The sequence below is a fragment of the Lepus europaeus genome, chromosome 1, assembly GCF_033115175.1.
Source record: "Lepus europaeus isolate LE1 chromosome 1, mLepTim1.pri, whole genome shotgun sequence".
NCBI lineage: Eukaryota > Metazoa > Chordata > Mammalia > Lagomorpha > Leporidae > Lepus > Lepus europaeus.
This window is the reverse complement of record NC_084827.1, coordinates 54,007,104-54,021,814: the sequence shown is the minus strand read 5'-3', so window position 1 is coordinate 54,021,814 and position 14,711 is coordinate 54,007,104. Positions and strand designations below refer to the sequence as shown.

At 37.2% G+C, this 14,711-nt stretch overlaps 1 protein-coding gene across 1 annotated transcript in view; it reads left to right on the top strand.

The window, feature by feature from the left end:
- Positions 1–13,417, top strand: part of PCLO (piccolo presynaptic cytomatrix protein) — a 623,081-nt gene extending 609,664 nt beyond the window's left edge. Inside the window, exons 23-25 of the mRNA XM_062178496.1 lie at positions 8,067–8,201; positions 11,637–11,782; positions 13,277–13,417. Coding sequence (XP_062034480.1) covers positions 8,067–8,201; positions 11,637–11,782; positions 13,277–13,417 — 422 coding nt within the window. The remainder of the gene's footprint in view (positions 1–8,066; positions 8,202–11,636; positions 11,783–13,276) is intronic.
- The last annotated feature ends 1,294 nt before the right edge of the window (positions 13,418–14,711 follow it).

Below are 14,711 nucleotides of genomic sequence, written 5' to 3'. Positions count from 1 at the left end.
ACAGTGGGTTAGTGTCCCTTTTTCCCCACATCCTCTCCAGCATCTGTTGTTGGTAGATTTCTGAATGTGAGCCATTCTCACCGGGGTGAGGTGAAACCTCATTGTGGTTTTGATTTGCATTTCCCTGATTGCTAGTGATCTTGAACATTTTTTCATGTGTCTGTTGGCCATTTGGATTTCCTCTTTTGAAAAATGTCTATTGAGGTCCTTGGCCCATCTCTTAAGAGGGTTGTTTGTTTTGTTGTTGTGGAGTTTCTTGATTTCTTTGTAGATTCTGGTTATCAACCCTTTATCTGTAGCATAGTTTGCAAATATTTTTTCCCATTCTGTCAGTTGCCGCTTCACTTTCCTGACTGTTTCTTTCAAAGTACAGAAACTTCTCAATTTGATGCAATCCCAAATGTTAATTTTGGTTTTGACTGCCTGTGCCTCTGGGGTCTTTTCCAAGAAGTCTTTGCCTGCACCTGTATCTTGCAGGTTTTCTCTAATGTTCTCTAGTAATTTTATTGTGTTGGGGCATAGATTTAAGTCTTTAATCCATGTTGAGTGAATTTTTGTGTAAGCTGAAAGGTAGGGATCTTGCTTCATGCTTCTGCACGTGGAAATCCAATTTTCCCAGCACCATTTATTGAATAGACTGTCCTTACTACAGGGATTGGTTTTGGATCTTTGATCAAATATCAGTTGGCTGTAGGTGTTTGGATTGATTTCTGGTGTTTCTATTCTGTTTCATTGGTCTATCCATCTGTTTCTGTACCAGTACCATGCTGTTTTGATAACAACTGCCCTGTAGTATGTCCCGAAATCTGGTATTGTGATGCCTCCGGCTTTGTTTTTTTTGTACAGGATTGCTTTGGCTATTCGAGGTCTTCTGTGTCTCCATATGAATTTCAGCATCATTTTTTCCAGATCTGAGAAGAATGTCTTTGGTATCTTGGTTGGTATTGCATTGAATGTATAAATTGCTTTTGGGAGAATAGACCTTTTGATGATATTGATTCTTCCAATCCATGAGCATGGAAGATTTCTCCATTTTTTGGTATCCTCTTCTATTTCTTTCTTTAAGGTTTTGTAGTTTTCATCGTAGAGATCTTTAACGTCCTCGGTTAAGTTTATTCCAAGGTATTTGATTGTTTTTGTAGCTATTGTGAATGGGATTGATCTTAGAAGTTCTTCCTCAGCCGTGGCATTGCCTGTGTATACAAAGGCTGTTGATTTTTGTGCATTGATTTTATATCCTGCTACTTTGCCAAAGTCTTCGATGAGTTCCAATAGTCTCTTAGTAGAGTTCTTTGGGTCCCCTAAATAAAGAATCATATCATCTGCAAAGAGGGATAGTTTGAGTTCTTCCTTCCCAAATTGTATCCCTTAAATTTCTTTTTCTTGCCTAATAGCTCTGGCTAAAACTTCCAGAACTATATTGAATAGCAGTGGTGAGAGTGGGCATCCCTGTCTGGTACCAGATCTCAGCGGAAATGCTTCCAGCTTTTCCCCATTCAATAGGATGTTGGCCGTGGTTTTTTCATAAATTGCTTTGATTGTATTGAGGAATGTTCCTTCCATACTCAGTTTTCTTAGAGTTTTCATCATGAAAGGGTGTTGTATTTTATCAAATGCTTTCTCTGCGTCTATTGAGAGAATCATATGGTTTTTCTTCTGCAGTCTGGTAATGTGGTGTATCACGTTGATTGTTTTGCAAACATTGAACCATCCCTGCATACCAGGGATAAATCCCACTTGGTCTGTGTGGATAATCTTTCTGATGTGTTGTTGCATTCTATTGGCCAGAATTTTATTGAGTATTTTTGCACCTATATTCATCAGGGATATTGGTCTGTAATTGGCTGGATAGTTGAATCTATTTACATTCAAAATTTGTAATGATAGATAGGAACTAACATCTGTCACTTTGTTGATTGGATACTGATTATACCTACTGTGTTAGTGAACTTGGTGGTGTCATGTGTTTTGATTATGTTTACTTATAATGCAGGACTCTCTTCTGAATTACTTGTAAGGCTGGGCTGGTGCTCATGAATTCTCTGTTTTTTGCTTATCTTTAAAATAGCTTATTTCTCCTTCATTTTCTAAAAAGCTGTATTAGTATAAAGAGAACTGATTTCATTTATTTCCTAGGTGCAATTCTAAGTAAATAATCATACTTCCCTCCCTCCCTCCCTCCCTCTCTCCTTTCTTCCCTCTCTCCCTCCCTCAATCCCCTTCTTTCCTTTTTTTCTTCTATTTTTGCAAAAAAAGCATGATTTAAATGCATTCCATAATCACAGGCTTAATGTGCCACCAATAATAATATTCAGCAAGTAAAAAGTAAAAGACTATATTTCCAAAGGAATATGAACAAGGGTCAAAACCAACAATCAAGTCGCAATAAGTCTGTTTCATCCCTAAACATCGTTTTGTATTATATATTAACTACCACTTATCAGAAAAATGATATTTGACCTATTTGGCTTGTTTCAATAAGCATGATGGTTTTAAGTTCCTTCCATTTTGTTGTAAAAGATGGGATTTCATTCTTTTTTATGACCGAGTAGTATTCCACAGTATATATATATATATACCACATTTTCTTTATCCAGTTATCTGTTGATGGACATCTGGGTTGATTCCATATCTTAGCTATTGTGCATTGAGCTGCAATAAATATGGAGATACAAATAACTCTTTCATATACTGATTTAATTGCACTGGCTGTAACAATCTTGATTGGAAGTTTTTTCTTGTACAACCTTGAATATATTATCCCATTCTCTTATGGTCTGTTGAAAGATCTATTGTTAATTTAATTAGTTTTCTTATACACATGACTTGACACTTTTCTCTTATTGTCTTTAGGATTCTCTCCTTGTCCTTAACTTTTGACAACTTGACTGCAGGATGCCTTGGAGAAGACCTTTTTTGGTTGAGTCTACTTGGGGTTCTTTGAGCTCCTTGTACCTGGATATCCATGTCTCTTTCAAGACCTGGGAAATTTTCATTATTTCACTTAGGTTTTCAGTGCCTTTCTCTTTTTCTTCTCCTTCAGGAATACCTAAAATATGCAATATTTGGTCACTTAATGGTATCCCATATTTGGTATAGACTTTCATAATTCTTTTGAATTTTTAAAATATTTGTCTGATTGGGTTATTTCAAAACTCTTGTCATCAAGGTAAAAAATTCTTTCCTCCACTTGGTCTATTCTTCTGTTAATTATTTATTTCCCTGATTGAAGCCTTCATATTCAAAGTTTCTATTTGTTTCTTATTAATAATTTTTATCTCCTTAGTAATATTTTCACTCATGCCATTCACTGATTTCCTCATTTCTTTAATCTGTCTATCTCTATTCTCTTACTTTGCACTGAGTTTCTTTATGATCATTATTTTGAATTGTGTATCTGTCATTCCATAGACTTCCTTTAGTTTAAAGTCTGATTCTGGAAGATTAGTGTTTTCTTTTGGAGGTGTCATGATACCTGGTTTCCTCATGTCTCCTGTGTCCCTAGGCTGATATCTACCCATCTGGAGAATTTGTCTTTCTTCTTTATGGAGTAGGTTTTATTAGAAAATAGTTTATGGGTTAACTGGATTGCAGGGTATCACTTGGCTTGTTGTTTTGGGTTTGTTCAATGTGTTCCCAGGAGTGTGGTCTCTGGGTGATTTTGTTTTGTTTGCTATCATCAATGTCAGCTTTGTCTGTAAATGACACAGTGGTCTAGAGTGCTGCAGTTCATATGGATATAACTGTGGCTTTGAGAAGAATATGAGTTTACTAGTGTGTGTATCTTCAGCATAGAAAGAGTTTGGTATCAGCCTTCCTGGGGGTTGTGACAGTCAAGATTTTGTTCTTGGTGCTGAGGGAGACAAAGGTGTCTGTCTTCTTGACCCACCAGCAAGAGTTCATGGTGCTGAGGCTTGTGCACCAATTTCTGTGGCTCCTGATAGGAGAGCCCAACTGGTGCTGTGGCTTACAGCACCAACATCCCTAGTCCTGGGACCAGGGGATGTGAACTGAACCCTGCTCCAGTCCTTCAGGGAAACTATAATGTCTACAAGAGATTTTACTGTGGTGGGCATGAGTTTAGAGGTGAAATTCAGGTAGGTTCTTCTCTAAGTCCACTGCATCAATTCCAGTGGAATTGACAAATATCTAACTAATTGTTACAACCCAGGTGTTTCAGGGTGTAGTGAGGTCACTTCAGATATCCCAATGGGAGAGCAAATATTTTTATGGGCTACTTCTGGTGCTGGCACCCAGAAATTAAGGAGAATCCTCTTGCATGATCATGTAACGTGAATGAGCATAGCACTGGGGATAATGCCCAAAAACTCCCACAGCTGCAAAATGCAGGGAATTTGTGCTTTGCCCCACAGATTGTCCTGACTCTGACTTTGATTGATTCTGCTAAGAGGAATAGAGGCCCACTGCAAAGCCTTTCACTGCTGAGTCTGGTACTCTGGGTGTGGAGGAAGTCAGTGCAGTTTCCCTGCTCCAAGCCCACCAGCTGCTCAGACCCGTCACCTTCCCAGCATGAAGTGAAAGTCAGTGGGTGACTGTGGAATTCCCTCTCAGTTAAAGCTGTGATTGGTGGGAAGCGTAGCAGTTTCTTCCTACCTTGACTTGGTAAGATGGCAGCTCACAGCCAGCAGCTGATGGTGCCATGCTGCCAGTCATAGCAGTGTCTCCAACTTCTCTCCTGTTGTCTCAGGAGTATTCATTGTTTTGTCATTTCTCCACTGAACATTTCTGTCAGTCAGATCCCTGGAAGCATCGTCCTTCCTTTGTTCTTTTCATATCTCAGAGTCAGCATGGCTGCACTCTAGTCAGTCATTTTGGATCACACTCATTTTGCAAGCTTTTTCAGACTTGGTGCTTATTCAGACTGTTATTTCCTCAAAAATTAACAAAGCAATTTTGTCACTCTAAGTTCTGGGCATTTACTGTGCATATGATCACTATAGTTATTAATAATATATGATTGTAAATTTTTTATAAGAGTAGATCTTAAATATTCCTACCACCAAAAAAATTAAGTGAAATGGCAAATGTATTAATTAGCTTGATTTATCATTTCACACTGTATGTCTGTATCAAAACAGCACACTGTACAACACAAGTGTATACAACTTTTACTTATTATACTTTAACAAATACAGGAAAACTACACAATTGATGATATTTTATATTAAATTTTAACTTTGGGTCTGCCTCACCGAGTTTGACAGTTTCTTAGTCTTTATAGACTTCTTGGGGTAGCCATTGTGGCACAGTAGATTAAGCTGCTACCTGGGACACCTGCTTCCTATAGTGGAATATTTTAGATCAGATCTTTCCTGTGCTTCTGGCCCAGCTTCCTTCTAATGCACTGAGAAGTAAGAGATCATGGTTGCTGTGGGCATTTAAGGAGTAACCCAACAGATGGAAGATTTGTCTCTTTCTCTCTTGCTTGCTGTTTGCTCTCTCTCTTTATCCTTTCTCTCTGCAAATAAATAAAAATGAATATTTAAATATTTAAAAACAAAGACTTTCTTAATGATCTCGGTATTGATATTTTAAAATGTGCTTTCAATATAATATTAAATATGTCAACATTTTTAAAACCTGCATAACTCAGTGAATCAATATTTTCAAAAATTAAAATGTGCGATTGGCAAAGTAAGGTAAAATTAAAAGATCTGTTCAATATACAATGTGGACTGATGGATTTTTAAAGTATTAGTACAGAAAGTCCATTGATTTGGTATCAGCTTCCACATTATCACAAACCATTAAGAAAGCACCACTTGTGAAGTCTTAGTGTAATATCAAAGATAATCACAACTGCCTGAGAGAAGAATAAAATACTCATCCCTTTTCTAACTGCACATGTGTGTGAGACCAGACTTCCCTCATCTACTGCAACTAAAATAATATTTTGCACTAGATTTAATGTAGAAACAAGAATAAGAACCCATTTGTCTTCTATAAGCTAGTAATTTATTAAAATTAAACAAAAAAGCATTCCATATTTTTTGTTTTGGAAAATATTGTCAGTTTCTTTCTTTCTTTCTTTCTTTCTTTCTTTCTTTCTTTCTTTCTTTCTTTCTTTCTTTTTTTTTTTTTTTTTTTACAGGCAGAGTTAGACAGTGAGAGAGAGAGACAGAAAGGTTTTCCTTTTTTGCGTTGATTCACCCCCCAATGGCCGCTGTGGCCAGCGCGCTGCAGCCGGCGCACTGCGCTGATCCGAAGCCAGGAGCCAGGTGCTTCTCTTGCTCTCCCATGCGGGTGCAGGGCCCAAGGACTTGGGCCATCCTCCACTGCACTCCCGGGCCACAGCAGAGAGCTGGCCTGGAAGAGGGGCAACTAGGACAGAATCCGGCACCCTGACAGGAACTGGAATCCGAGGTGCCGGCGCCGCAGGCGGAAGATTAGCCTATTGAGCAGTGGCACCGGCCTGTCAGTTTCAAATAGTTATAGTTACATTATTTTTATGTTAACTGAATTAATACATATTTTAAGTATATAATTTTATTTTAAAATTACCAATGAGACATTTTAAATTTCTGATGTCAGTAGCTATGATGCACATAAACAAGATTCTTTGAAGGTCTTGTGTGTTTTTAATAGTGTAAAGAAGGGTGGGCATTGTGGCATAGCAATTGACTGCTGCATGGGATCAAAGCATCCCATATCAGAGTGCCTAGTTTTGAGTCCTATCTCAGCTTCTCATCCAACTTCCTGCTAGTGTACACTCTTAGAGGCAGCAGATGATGGCTCAAGTACTTGGGTGCCTGCCATCCATGTGAGAAACCTGGATTCAAGTTCCTGGCTCTGGCTTCAGACTGGACCCACCTAGCTGCTGTAGGCATTTGGGGAGTGAATCAGTAGATGAGATCTCTCTCTCTCTCTCTCTCTCTCTCTCTCTCTCTCTCTCTCTTTCTCTCTCTTTGTTGCTTTTTCAGATAAAATTAAACTAAATTTTTTAAGAGTGAAAAGAAAGCCTGCGACCAGAATATTTGAAACAAATTATCTAGAACCATGTGCATAGATTTTCAACATATTTCTATTCTTTAGAAGTAAAAACTAAAATCTTTTCTGAATTATTCTTTTAAAAGTATTTTTGAAAAATGACGTAAATGAAAGAGTGAGATCCCAGTGGAAAGAACGGGCCATCAAAGAAGGAGGTACCTTTCTCTGAAGGGAGGAGAGAACTTCCACTTTGACTATGACCCTATCGGAATAAGATCGGAGTTGGCGAACTCAAGAGGCTTCTGTAGCCTTGGCAACTCATGACAAGAGCCTAGGGTGATTACTGACACAATAAACAAGAGTGTCAAATTGTTAAATCAACAACAGGAGTCACTGTGCACTTAACTCCCCATGTAGGGTCTCTGTCCTTAATGTGTTGTACTATGTGAATTAACGGTATAACTAGTACTCAAACAGTACTTTATACTTTGTGTTTCTGTGTGGGTGCAAACAGTTGAAATCTTTACTTAGTATATACTAAATTGATCTTCTGTATATAAAGATAATTGAAAATAAATTTTGATGTGAATGGGATGGGATAAGGAGCGGGAAATGGGATGTTTGCGGGTGGGAGGGAGGTTATGAGGGGGAAGCCACTATAATCCAAAAGTTGTACTTTGGAAATTTATATTTATTAAATAAAAGTTAAAAAAAGAAAAAAAAAAGAAAAATTCTTCAGCCCTAGGATTTGTTATTCCCATGAATTATATTAGAATATTATTATTTTCATGTATATGTCTTTTCTTGTAGTCTGACATATTACCTCTTTTGACCTAAAATTAACATTGACATATTAGTATTTCCTCACATCTTCCTTGTTACTTCCTGTCCTTGTGTTTAGCAAATTTTGCTTCAGTATCTATGGAATTTATCAATTAATTCATGAGACCATTCACACTTTAAGGTCTTGGACAGTATTTTTTTTCATCTGGGTATCTGCAGTAGGAAAAATAATGGTTAGTACTTGGTAAACACTCAATAAGTAAATATAGGAGTGAATAATTAAACATTTAGCAAATGTATTTAGAATTCCTTAACTTTTTAAATAAATTTTCCAGTTAAAACTCAGGTAATGGGAGAAATTAAGATCGCATTGAAAAAGGAAATGAAGACAGATGGTGAACAACTAATAGTTGAAATTCTCCAATGCAGAAATATCACCTACAAATTTAAGTCTCCTGATCATTTACCAGGTATGTAATTTTATGATAATTATAAATATAATATGCCTAGGAATTTATTATGGTATGTCTTAAATGTTCTGGGAAATGCCAATAAAATTTGATCTGTGTTTCAAATGTATCAGAGAATATGAAAAATAATTATTTTATATGGAATAAGTTGTTTATTCTAGTCTTTTACTATTTTTTTGACAGGCAGAGTGGACAGTGAGAGAGAGAGAGAGAAAGGTCTTCCTTTTGCTGTTGGTTCACCTTCCAATGGCCGCCGCGGTTGGCGTGCTGCTGCCAGCTCACTGCGCTGATCCGATAGCAGGAGCCAGGTGCTTATCCTGGTCTCCCATGGGGTGCAGGACCCAAGCACTTGGGCCATCCTCCACTGCACTCCCTGGCCACAGCAGAGAGCTGGCCTGGAAGAGGGGCAACCGGGACAGAATCCGGTGCCCCGACCAGGACTAGAACCTGGTGTGCCGGCGCCGCAAGGCAGAGGATTAGCCTAGTGAGCCGCGGCGCCGGCGTCTTTTACTATTTTAATGCAGAAATTAGAGTGATATCTTTATCTTCTGTTTTAAAAAATTATTTATTTGAAAGACAGAGTGGGACAGTTAGACAGGGAGATTCCTCCCACCCATTGGCTTGCTCTCCAAATGGCTGCAGTGGCTGGGACTGGGCCAGGGCCAAAGTCAGGAACTAGGAACTCAATCCAGGTCTTCCAGATGGATAACAGAAACCCAATGACTTGAGCTATCACCACTGCCTCCTAAAGTCTATAATAGCAGGAACCTGGGCTCTGGCATCGAAGCAAGGTATTGAACCCAGGTTTTCCAATATGGGACACCTACCATCTTAATCAGTGTGCTAACTACTAGGCCAAATGCCTGTCCCAAGATATATATTTATTAAACAACAGGAAGATAGATATAAATTACCAAGACAATTGGTTTATTTTTAAACCACTGTATGTTTTCTGAAACAAATTGTACACAATCTGCTGCTCTATTATGAAATTTAGGGAAAACTGTCAACATACAATTATAAATCTTTCAATATGAAAGAAGGTAAAGGAAAGAAACCTCACAGCAAAAGATCACAGGAAGCTCAATTTCTCTTTGACATAGAATTAAACTCTGATGCTCTGTTAAAGCAATGTGTTAAAGTAATCTAAAAACAAAAAGCAATTCAAATCAATTGGCAATCTACAAAAAGAGTTAAAGATTTTAAAAGCTATTATTAAAATTGCTATATCGGTCTATTATGCTATGTTATATGTGTGTACATATTGTATGTCCACATAGGAAATTTTATTAAGAGTTTTATTTTAAATGGCTTATAGATAAGATTGTCCATAAATTTAAGCTGCTAAAATCAATCAAAGATACATTTTAATTTGTGTGACCTGAATCTGTGTATCATATGTTTTAAACGTGTTGGTAGAAAGAAACTAAAAACATTTTATATGGTTGTGCTTAAGTTTACTGGTTAAACAAACTACACCATGTTAGATATTTAAGAGGTGTTTTCAAATACATGATTCTTAAAATTTATAGAAGGCATTGGACCTTCTGGTAAATGTTTTCTTAAGTTGTTATCTAATGGTTGAAACGGTTTGCTAAGTATTCATGTAATATTGCTATTGTCAGCAAGTGATCTAGGACTTGCTCCCTCATTTCTCTATTCTAAGCCCAACTTGTTCTTTCATTTCTCTATTCTCTTCAAGGTAGGAAACTAAGTCTATTATGAAGGAATCTGTAGGATGCACAATTTAATCTTTAGACCTTATAAAAGCGATGGCTAACATTTTTCTGTAATAGCATAGCCAAAATAAGAACTTAAATAATAATCTCATAGCTAGATTCACTTCGCCATCAGCGAAGTATACAGTAAGTAGAAAAAACCTCCCTTTCAGACCAAAGGGAAAGAAAGTTTTAAAGTGAGAATATAATTTTCCTCATGGGCATTGTCTACCTTAGAAAAACTACTACAGAACATGCCTGTGACTATAGACTTGTAGTTCAGGCCACCGAAGATTAGAGATGGGACTTGGGCACTCCCTTGACTTGCATCCTCTGGTCTGCTTGAACACAAACCAGGAGGAAAAGAAAGCTAGGCATCAGAAGCAATGGGTGGCAGGCCTATTAATGACTGATCTGTACAGTGATCTGCCCTCAAGGAGACACAACAGGCCAGTCCACTGCAGTGGCTTTCAATGTGGTAAGCCTGGGCTTCAGCAGAAGTCAGCTTGTGAAGAGCCCTGGCAGCTCTGCCAAGAGTTGGATCACTGGAAATGGACCTGCCCTGGAGTCGAAGGATGCCCAGGTCAGAGCCACAGATCTTATTGGCTCTAAGCTGAAAAGCCCTTCACTCAGCCCAACTTCCAAAGTGACCACTGCAGCTGAGGGGATGGTCAAGTAGGGTCAGCAACATTGCAGGCAGAACTGTAAATTTCCTGTTAGAGATGCCACCTGCCTTTACCTGGCCAGCTCTCCTCCCAGGCCAGCCAAGTAATGAAAGTCAACAGAGTGCCTTCCCCTAGGAGGTTCATATCTCCCTTAGGATATACCCCATGTGAAGAGATAGATAGGTCTGGGCCTCTTAACTTACAAGGCCTAAAGCCCAACAGATTATTATCAAGCCCCTTCTATCAGGTTCTATTTGCCTCTCAATCAGAAAACTTCATTGTAGCTTAGACAGCACCTTTCTTAGCTCCTCTAATAATGACTCTGTGCTTTGTTCTAGACCCTGTCTAGCACACTTGGGCCTCATTCCTTTGTAATCATAACCTCTACTCTACCACCAATGGCTCTACTCCCAACCTGTGTGTACTGATGGTCCTCTTCCCCACTTAATGCTGTATAATTGTTCAAACCTGGTAAATGCCACTCTTAGGATCATTGGTTACTATCCTCACTCTGTCTTTTATGACCTTGTCTAAATATGATCAGAGTCGGCAAACTTGGAAGGCTTCCATAGCCTTGGCAACTCATGACGAGAGCCTAGGGTGGTTACTGGCGCCATAAACTAGAGTGTCAATTTGTTGGGTCAACAACAAGAGCCACTGTGCACTTGCTCCTCATGTGGGATCTCTGTCCTTAATGTGCTGTACATTGTGATTTAATGCTATAACTAGTACTCAAACAGTATGTTTCACTTTGTGTTTCTATGTGGGTGCAAACTGTTGAAATCTTTATACTAAATTGATCTTCTGTATATAAAGAGAATTGAAAATGAATCTTGATGTGAATGGAAGGGGAGAGGGAGTGGGAGAGGGGAGGGTTGTGGGTGGGAGGGAAGTTTTGGGAGGGGGAAGCCATTGTAATCCATAAGCTGTACACTGGAAATTTATATTCATTAAATAAAAGTTAAAAATAAAATAAAATAAAATAAAAATAAAAAAAAGAAAGAAACTCTGATGATTGCTGGACACTAAACAGGCTGAATCTTTATTTTCAGATTTATATGTGAAACTATATGTAATGAACATCTCTACCCAAAAAAAGGTGATCAAGAAAAAAACAAGAGTATGTAGACATGATCGAGAGCCCTCATTCAATGAGACTTTTAGATTCAGTCTAAGTCCTGCTGGACATTCTCTTCAGGTAAGTGCAGGTTACATAGTAATACTAATTTTTAAATAGCAATTTTTAAATTTCTATTCATAGCATATTTGTTTTCCAGTATATTACTCTATGTTTATATACTAATCACATAGTATATAGTATTTGAGAAGATAATTCTTAGAGGAGATCTTCCTAGGAGTCTTCGGCATTCCACAGACCATTCAACTCATCCAGTCCACAACCACAGCTTTTCTATTCTGTCCGTTCTGTTTGTTTTATATAGATTGCTCTTACTTTGCTTACTTTACCCTGTCAATCCAAGTCTGTCTGGATTTATGATTACCTGTCACTTCTATACTATCAGCTGCTCTAGGGAAAGGCCTAATTTTCATTGTTCTTTGTCCTACAGCCTGACACAATGCACTGCACAAAGTATGTCTTCAGTAGATATAAAAACAACTAATAAATGAAGAAATTGGAGGAAATAGGGATGAAATGAAAAATGTGGGAAGAGACCCCAGGGTTCTAGCCCTTAAAGCTTTGCACTGGAGATAAATATGATATATTACAAAGCAAAAACTCATGGAAAGGATTAACTGACATTAGAGCAGAGGTATAAAAAATTAAATGGTAAACTCTGAAGTTTATGTGAACAAGTATGTCATTCACAGAGATTAAGTAATCAAGAAAGACGCTATAGGAAGGAAGATTTTGAGTTTTTTTGAAATGAATATAGTTTATGTAAACTATACAATGTTCTTTGAAGTTTCAAAAACAGAAGCCAGAAGAAGTATCAAGAAATGTGAATTTTGAAGTGAAAAGCACAAAAGCAAAGTTTTAACCTAGAATAAAAATGTATTACTGTAGGTGATTCTGAAAAGCAAGACCTAAAGGAAGAAAGTAATTGTTGACAAAGATTAATGGTTAGCTCCAACCAGTGCTCACTACCTTTCTTTCAGTCCATGTCTAGTATCTCTTTAGTCTGTGACATTGTGGAGTAAGTTCTACATAGGACTTAAGGAATCACTTTGGAAGTGGTGTACTGCAATAAAATCTCCAGTAAATTAAATGCCAAATAAAATCAATGCCTTGTAAATTCCTATTTACTTATCCAGCATTCAATTACTTTGCATTTTATTTACCACTTCATAAACTAATAAAAATATATTTAACAAAGTTATTTAATGAGATTTTCCAGCAGTGTAAACACATAGCTTGTTAGAATTAGCTGGTTACACATTTCTTCACTTACCTAGCACTCTCATATTATTCAGGATGTGTCTTTTCCTTTGGGAAATAACAAAAATGTTAATGTGAATTAATTTACATTATGCAGATCTCTTGAGGACATCTTTGTTGTCAGTCTTCTTATAAATATGCCTGCTCTGCCTCTCATTCACACCCTCTCTTATCTGAGCTGTTTCTTTGTTAAGTTTCCTTCAAAGAGGTTGAAAAATACACACACACACAGACACACACACACCCATACACCCATACTCCCCCCACATATAACTTTGACTGTTTTTTTCCTAGATTTTACTTTTCTCCAATGGAGGGAAGTTTATGAAAAAGACCTTGATTGGTGAAGCTTGTATCTGGCTTGACAAAGTGGATCTCAGAAAAAGAATAGTCAACTGGCACAAACTTTTGGTCAGTTCTACTCAAACGCACTGAAGAAATGTGTTTGCTCAGGGTGTAGAAACTGGTCTACATAACCTCATATCAAGACTATGGTTGGATACTATTGTGCCAAGCAGTGTTTTCAGTGGCAAACATGATATGGGAATGGAAGGCAAAAACATATGTGAAAGCCTTGGAAATTTATTATGTGGAGCACAGAAAATGACTCAAATGAAAGAACTCACCAGCTGAAGACTGTAAAATTAAATATAGCTGTGAAACCTAGGATTTGTGATGGCTGTCAAGTGAAACTATGAGAGAAATTTTGATGACCTAAGGTAAATATGTTTGCACAAAGCTGAGTTGTAGTTAAAGATAGAGACTCAAAGATCAATATGGTTCCCAATGCAGCACAAAAGTAATCCTTACGCAAAGAAATGTGGGTTGAAAGGAAAAAACTGATGAAACAAATCTCAGTTTTCAAAAGTTCACAAAGCCTTCTTCTATATCCTATTCAATAATTTATGGTTTTGAGATTCTAACATAAGATAAACTTACACTACGTGTCTAGGACCGAAAGTGCGATGGCTGGGTTCACAGGGAAAATGAAACAGGAAATGTAGAAATTATGGCTTCTTGACCATATTGTACAGATTTTCTCTGTGTCAAATGTTAAAAGACTGTAAAAATGACTTTTGGAATCCATGTGGTAAAACCACATTTGTTTCATTATAATTTGAATAATATAAAGTGAAAATCATACTAGTGAAATGAAGTTACATTTATCTAGAAATAAAACCATGATCAGTTAGCAAAGAATGTTGCCCAACAAAATATTGGTACCTTGGATGAAAACATCAAAATCTCCCTTAAACTATAGCATTTTCAATCTAGACACCGAAGGACCTAGATTAAATGGATATGTTCTAGGAAGCACGAGAACTTGCTCTATGTGGAACTGCAAATATATGTGTTGTCCTACATATTTCCTTTCTCTTGAATGATATATTGACAGAGAAAGGAAATTCTTCCTCTGACAAACAAATCATATTAACCTTATGACATTGATGAATTAAATAGGTGTCATTTCTTGCTTTTCCATAATGATTTTCCCTTAATTCATTAACCAATTGTATGATGAAAATGCTGACACCAAAATCAAGTTCTGTCTAGTGCTCTTTATTCCTTCTTTGTTAACAATATTACAGTGACCAAATTAATTGATGGTGGGAAAATACATTAAAATCAATATTTATTGAGATTAAAATATATTTTAAATGTATTTTAATAATATAGAATGAAGCAACCAATGTCTGAATCACTAAAGTGAAGCATTCTCTTTTCCATC